At 38.9% G+C, this 7,450-nt stretch overlaps 1 protein-coding gene across 1 annotated transcript in view; it reads right to left on the bottom strand.

The window, feature by feature from the left end:
• LOC140240021 (rho GTPase-activating protein 18-like) overlaps positions 1-5,348 on the bottom strand; it is a 138,822-nt gene extending 133,474 nt beyond the window's left edge. The window contains exon 1 of the mRNA XM_072319832.1: positions 5,180-5,348. Coding sequence (XP_072175933.1) covers positions 5,180-5,348 — 169 coding nt within the window. The remainder of the gene's footprint in view (positions 1-5,179) is intronic.
• Between the last annotated feature and the right edge of the window lie 2,102 nt (positions 5,349-7,450).

Raw genomic sequence — 7,450 nt, forward strand, 5'->3', positions numbered from 1 at the left:
GCTGTAGCAGCAGCCTGACAAAGCAGCTCTTCAAGGATAGCAACACCTTGAGCCTCTTCTTGGCAGAAATTTACTTCCATATCCTGGAAATCCACCTTGAACGGTTGTCACAAGAGATCTGAATTCAGTGCAAGGTTTTATGTCGTTTTATGGGTCTTACTATACACAATCGCCTGGTACTTTTCTAGGTCCAAGAACATTCGCAAAATTGTCGCAAATGATTTGCAAACAGTTGCTAATATTTGCAAAACTGTCGCTAACATTTGCAAAATTGTCGCTAACATTTGCTAACATTCGCTAATAGTCGCCACCTGTGTTCGCAAACACTTTCGCAAACATTCGCTAAAGTGTTGCTAATTGTCGCTAAACATCGCTAAAAGTCGCTAACTGTTGCTAATGGCAGAAGCGAACTTTGATTTTTCGCAAACATTCGTCAGAAAAGTTGGCGAATCTCAAATTCACTACGTTCGCAAACGTTCGCCGCTCAGTGAGATACCAGCTTAAGACATGAGAGCACTTTGGGGCGGGTAAGTCTCACAGTGTTAATATGAAAGGTACTTTAACCTGAAACACAAACTAAGACAAGGAAATTCAGGGAAACTTTTGAGGCACCAAAACTTTATATTATCTTCAAAGGTCCAGTTTACCTTTGGGAGCAGTGATTTAAAAAAATTCAAGATATCACATTTGATGCATATATACAATATGTAGGTCTGTTGTATCACAAAACATCCTACCATATAACATTTTCGCAATAAAGCCCATAGAATGTAAGGAGATATCAGTATTTTTCTCAATAAACCGTAACTGTAGACGGTTTAGTCTGGAAGCATTCTCATCATAACTATTGTTCACATTTTGTGTATTTTATCGATTATATGGATTCAAATTTTTACTGTGGTTGTTTCTATCCCTAACTCACATTTTAGAGCTATTATAAAGCACTAATGCTGGGTTTTTGTTTCATCTGCAAATGGTAAATTATGTCTAACCCATTATGAACAAAATTATTTTGTTGTAGCATGCATTTCCAATATCCACATATACTGGAGACCAATTTCAATGGGTCAGTAGGTATCAAAATTCATTGTTCAATTGGCAACACATTTTACAATTTGACTAAAACTTTTACTTCTCTCTAAATTGGCAACAATTTTCATTTCTATCTTTCTTTTTGAGCACATTTAATGATTCAAACCAGCTGGGCAATTCCGCAGTTAGGTGGACATGACATGGATAAAAGAAATGTGCCTATTTGTCTTACTCTTTAATTTAGGTACCAACTAATGCCATGGATGTTCACCAATCACTACGGTCTTTCAAATTCAGTAGATTTTATTTTCCGTACTTATTGGTTTTGCGAGATCTAAAACCATCATTAAAAATGTACATGTGGGACTGGGGATGCTGAAATTCACTTAAATGCAAATTACAGTGGGTTCCTTTGAAAATTTTTCCTCAAAGTTTTGCTAAAAGGTAAAGGATGAATACATTTAAATACTCCAGAAGTCATGTGACATTTTGTCAGTTACAAAAGGGTGAAATGACCTGTGAAATTACTCCGGACAAATGTAACGTTACTAACTGTAACGTTACTAACCATGCTTTTGGGGGTCTAGCTGATTAATTATTGGTCGAACTGCTAAAAATATTTGCGTGAACATTTGTCATGATGCAATAATTGAAACTGATGCAACGCTTTGTTTGAAGCAACTTGAATTTTTGCACACTTTTTGTTACAAGACACTGATTTTTTTGTCATGTCCTTTTTTTGTAACGTTACTAACCAGCCCATTTACATAGTAGTTGCCATAACAATTCTAATATTTGTTGGATTGTATTCATTCTTATCTATATCATAAACCTGGGAAGGGTGAACATGTTTTAAACATGATTTTAACTTGAAATGAATAAATGGTGATTTAGTAGTAAAAATGAATATCTGAATTTGCTTAAATGTAACGTTACTAACCGCGGAATTGCCCAGCTTCATGTAATCTTCTGCCAAAAAGAGAAAAAGAAATATAGGGAAATTGATGAAACTAAAGTGCCAATTCACTGAAAATAAGATGATTACATCAGTAGCAAACTTCTCCCAGGGGTTGATGGGTTTGACAGTAAGTGTTTTTTATGCACATGTGAAAACAAACTAGAATATCACTCCCTGCAGAAAAGCTCTGCAGTGGTGATTCCTCCAGAAAAGCAACTTCTTTAAAAAATTGACTGAAGAATGAAGAAATAAGTGATGTTTGACAAAAAGAAAAAAAAATATGTGGCAAGGTACGTGTACAAGTGAAATATCAAGAAACTGCCAGATATCTGTTAAAATGAAATAAGTTTTCATCGCCAATAGAGTGTTAATACCACGTCCTACGGAAAAGGAAAAAGACTTCCTCTACCCGTCACGATATTTTCCCATAGCAACTAAGTCCTCCATAGCAACCGATTCATCCAGAGAAACCTGAAGTCTCAAAGAAATGCAATTTCAAGGTCATTTCCCTTGTTTGCTTTTTAAGACCTCTTTCTTTAACTCCTGTCATCAATTCATATCTCCCACCCCCCCCCCCCCCCATGCCTACATCTTCCCTTTGGCCTTAGCAATCCTTAAATGCATCATTTACGCAACACCGCTTTCTCATCTTAGAGAATGAGGAGGTATTCAACAGACGATGCGAGTTCTCTTTCCGGCTACACACAACAAAATGTGCTCATTGTGTGTTCAGAGCATGACGTTTGCACCCGGCAAGGCACATGAAAAGGTACAGGCTGGTATCAAAGAATTCTGTTGCCATGGAAACGTACAAGATGCTGGCAGACTCATGAGATTGAGATGGAGAGCTGGGAGGGAGAGCGTAAGGCTGCGGCTTTGGCAATTTCACGCACATCTGAAGATGAATGGAGATATTAAAGCAGACACCAAACTTGTCAAGCTAGGCAGTACTTCCCTCTCTCTCTCTCCATATCTCCCTCTTTCTATCTCTCTCTCTCTCTCTCTCTCTCTCTCTCTCTCTCTATCTATCTGTCTCTCTCTATCTCGTGGTATGACATGTAAGTGATACAGAATAGTTATTATGTGTGCACAGTGTTCCTTGCTTTTGGAAAGATATGGAGAAAGGGGGAGGGGGAAGAGAGAGTCAAAAATTGAAAAGAAAGATAAAGGTCACTCAATATTCCAAATTATCGGTCTTAAAACCACTGTCTTGCCCAGTTACGACCCACTCCAAGCCCCACACACACATCAGATACACTGTACATGTGTGTGATGCCTCTGAAAATCCATGAAAGCACAAACACACACTCATAAATTGCCAACCTAACAACGCCACAGAGTAGCTTGAACAAGAACAGTATGCCTGTGACACACCCAGTCGCTGGGTAAGAATGACATTTTGCAAAAATCTGCGCGTATCAAAAATGAAGCCAGCGTCGTCGAGATCTGAGGTCTCTATGGAAAACATGTCTCGCTATCCACTGAAACCACTTGAGAGCGAATATTGATGTACAAGGTGTGGTATCGTAGCGTCAACAGTTTTATTTTAACATGAGGATCGCATCAACGGGAAGTGTGATGAAAATGATGGTGGTGGTGTTAATAATGAGGACAGTATTGATGATGATGGCATTCAAGACAATGTTGGTCATGGACATGAGGTTGATGATAGTTGTGATGGGTGTAATGAAAATTTTGAAGATGGTTCTGGATGCAGTCGATGATGATAATAAGGTTGGTTTAGGAGGTATCGAAGATGATGGTAATGAGTGATGGGAAGAGTGATGATGGTAACGATGATTATGATGATGATGATCCTAATGATGATGATGATGACGATGAGGATGATGATGATGTTGTCAATAATGATAACGGTAAAGGATACTGCATGGAAGTTTATGAAGTTGTCAATGATGATAACAATAACAATGATGATGATGATGACGAGAATGATGTTGATGATTATGATGATAATGATACTTAAACAATGATGATCCACACAATGAGATGACACCAATTATGAATCACATTATTCTCTGATCACTGTGAATATGATGGTGAATATCACGATAAAACTGAGGAAGAAAATTTATTGACGATGATGGACATAGAGGGCACTTTTTTAACCCACTGAAGACAGTTTGATTTTGCTACAACACACATAGACGCTTGCCAGAGTATACACGAGACTCGTCCTCAGTGGGTTAATGCTAAAAATAGACCTGTTGGAATGGGGACGCATGGGTGGCTAGATTGAGCTGATCTTCATTCACTGCCCCTGAAGTACATTTGATACTAATGAATAGCGCCCGCCAGCAAATATGTGCATCAAAGCATAAGCTCATTGGTAACAGTCAACTCCAGTTGAGGTGTGTGCAGTTATACATCTGTACATAGAGATCAGTGGTGAAGCTGTACACAGTTTGTTACAGGGATTCTTGACTACAAATTGTCAAGTCGGACCAGCCTTCCCACTCTATGGTATCCCCATGCATACACCGTAGTTTTCAATAGTGGTGGTAAGAGGTATAGCAAGGAGATAGGGCAGCAATGTTGCTGATACATGTAGCTCCATACATTCAGCTCTGAAATAAATATGGATGATATTGCTGAAGATGATGATGATGATGATGATGTTGATGATGATGATGATGATGTTGATGTTGATGATGATGATGTTGATGATGATGATGATGATGATGATGCAGATGATGATGATGATGATGATGATGATGTTGATGATGATGATGGTGATGATGTTGATGATGATGATGATGTTAATATGCAAAGGATAAATTATTCCAGAAACTGGAGGAACTGATTCCACACTGTGGAATACAAAGTACATTGCTATAAAAAATGTAAAGCACATCACCCTTAATAACCCAATGAGGACGAGATGACTTTACTACAGCACAGATTTCCCACAGACACCTGCCCGAGTATACTTGGGACTAGTCTTCAACGGGTTAATATCTACGCAGTGCACTTTCTTTCAAAAAGAACTTTACAAGAAGTTCTCATTTTCTTTTTGAGTTTGTTGTTATGGCAAATAATCACACACATGTAAAGTGCATCAAGTAGTATTTTATTGGAAATGAAACATAAAAACCATTTATCATTATAATTCATGCTGAGAGAAAACTTAAATTCAGAAGACAGAATGATGCCTCCCCTCTTCCACCTTACCTGACGTAACAGAATCTTTGCTCTCCTCTCTCTCTAATGTCCTCTCAGGACTCGGAGAGCTTGGGATGATCTCCTTGGTGACGGCCCTCGACTTCTCAATCTCCTCCAGCTCAGAGAAGTATGTCCTGAGCTCGGAGTTTGGGGGCAGTTCCCCCTCCGGGGAGCTCATGGTATCTGGAAGAAGAGAAAATGGGGATGATAGAGACTGTTTCTGAAACTCATTACATAAAAATTGCAGAAGCTGCATTAAAGTGTACAAATACCGTAAGTATTATGTTTGCTATATTTGTCTGTAGAATATACCTGAGACATGCCTTCTGCAAAATATCTGAATTTTTTTGTCACTCCTATCTTAATCTATTGGGGTTCAACCATAAATTCTAAAAAGTATACAAAAACAAAAACAACTTGAAATAGACTATTCGATCACCCAATTCTTTCAATTGGACGATCGCGCTATCAACATTTTTTTTTCAATTATACGTCTTGAACAAAAGTGATATGCAATGCACATGCATGCGTGAATGTACTTCGATCGATACCTCACTAACCAATAAACATGTGGAACAAGTATGCATACTGTTTGTATGTTGGTAAAACCATCTATTATCATAGTACATATTTCCCCTGCTAATAATATACAAACCCATACAGGACAGGCTGATTTTGCTACAACACGCATTTCCCATAGACACCTGCCCGAGTATAGTCAGGACTCGTCCTCAACAGGTTAATTCATTAATATCCTTTATCTTTGATTAAAATTACAATGGAGGCACACATGCAGTGTGAAGTGAGGTAAAACATGGCATCAGTTCACATTAATTAATGTAAAGTGGATATCAAAGGCTCATCACTACAATGCAGCTATTAACACATTCATTAATCAGAACACTTCACACATGAAAGAGAATGTGAAGTTAGGTTTGTTTCAACTATCAGCCTGCAGTGTAAGTTGAGTCAGGATGGCATTTCAGCTCCAGTGAAACAAAAGTAAAGATCCATGATTTTGATGACTTTCATTTTTTTTTTTTTTTTTTTTTTTTTTTTACATTTTTTTTATGTACAACGTATTTAATGATGCTCTGGAACCAGAAACACCTGAATCATATGCTTTGAAACCCAATACCTGATAAAATAAAGAACCTCTTGACAGAAAATGCACAAATACATGACAAAGACATTTTCAAAGTTTAAGGAAAATGTATGTACATGTTTTTCTTCTTACCATGTTTTTTATTCACTAAAACAAAGAGCTAATTCAATGAACTATTAATAATAAAAGAGAAGCACATTTCTGAGGTTTTAAAAGGATGTTGATAAAGCTTTTTCTTCTATTCAAGCTTCAACTAAAACAAGAAGAAAGAGACAACAAACAGATATGCTCAAGAGAAATGAGATGGCTCCATTTCCAAGCCAGGTTAATGTTTATGACCTCCATTTACCCTGTCATGTGGTATGTGGAGAATGTATGGAGCATAGATCAGGACCATAAAATAAAAAGACCACATAGCTCATCGTTGTGTCATCTAACCCAACAGAAAAGAGGGACATCCATGCATTGGAGAAGAGAAAAACCAGTCCTCTGGGTCATAAACCATTCTCCTACTATCCCTTCCCTTCTACTAACTCAGCTCTCCCCCCCACCCCCCCCCCCCCATCCCACCCCTTCCTCTTCTTCCTCTATGAATAATTACCCCCTTCCATGTTGCCCAAGTGAAGTGATCACCACTCTACACCCACCACCTTCAAAACCATTGCCATCACCGCTTCCTTTTCAACCCCCTCCCCCACCCCAATTCCCCAATTTCCCTTCCCTCCAAGAATAATCCCCCTCCCCCCCCCCATTGTTCCTTGGTTGAAGTGATCATCCCTCTACACCTGTCTGCCTCATAAACCATTGCTACCACCACTTCCTTTTCATTACCCATACCTCCTCCATTCCCCTTCCCCATCCCCCACGCAAAAGAAATCCCTCCCCTTCTTCCTCAGTTAAAATGATCATCCCTCTACACCTGTCTGCCTCATAAACCATTGGTACCTCATACCACCACTTCCTTTTCATTACCCATACCTCCTCCTCCCTCCCCCATTCCCCCCCCCCCAAAAAAAAAATAAAATTCCTCCCCTTGCTCCTCATAATATGAAGTGATTATGCCTGTACACCTGTCTTCCTCATACACACTACCACCACCATTTCCTTTTCTCCAGCTCCCCTCCCCCCTTCCCAATTCTTCCTTCCCCCTTCCCTATTCTTCCCTCCCCTCAAAC

Source organism: Diadema setosum, chromosome 16 (genome assembly GCF_964275005.1).
Source record: "Diadema setosum chromosome 16, eeDiaSeto1, whole genome shotgun sequence".
Taxonomy (NCBI): domain Eukaryota; kingdom Metazoa; phylum Echinodermata; class Echinoidea; order Diadematoida; family Diadematidae; genus Diadema; species Diadema setosum.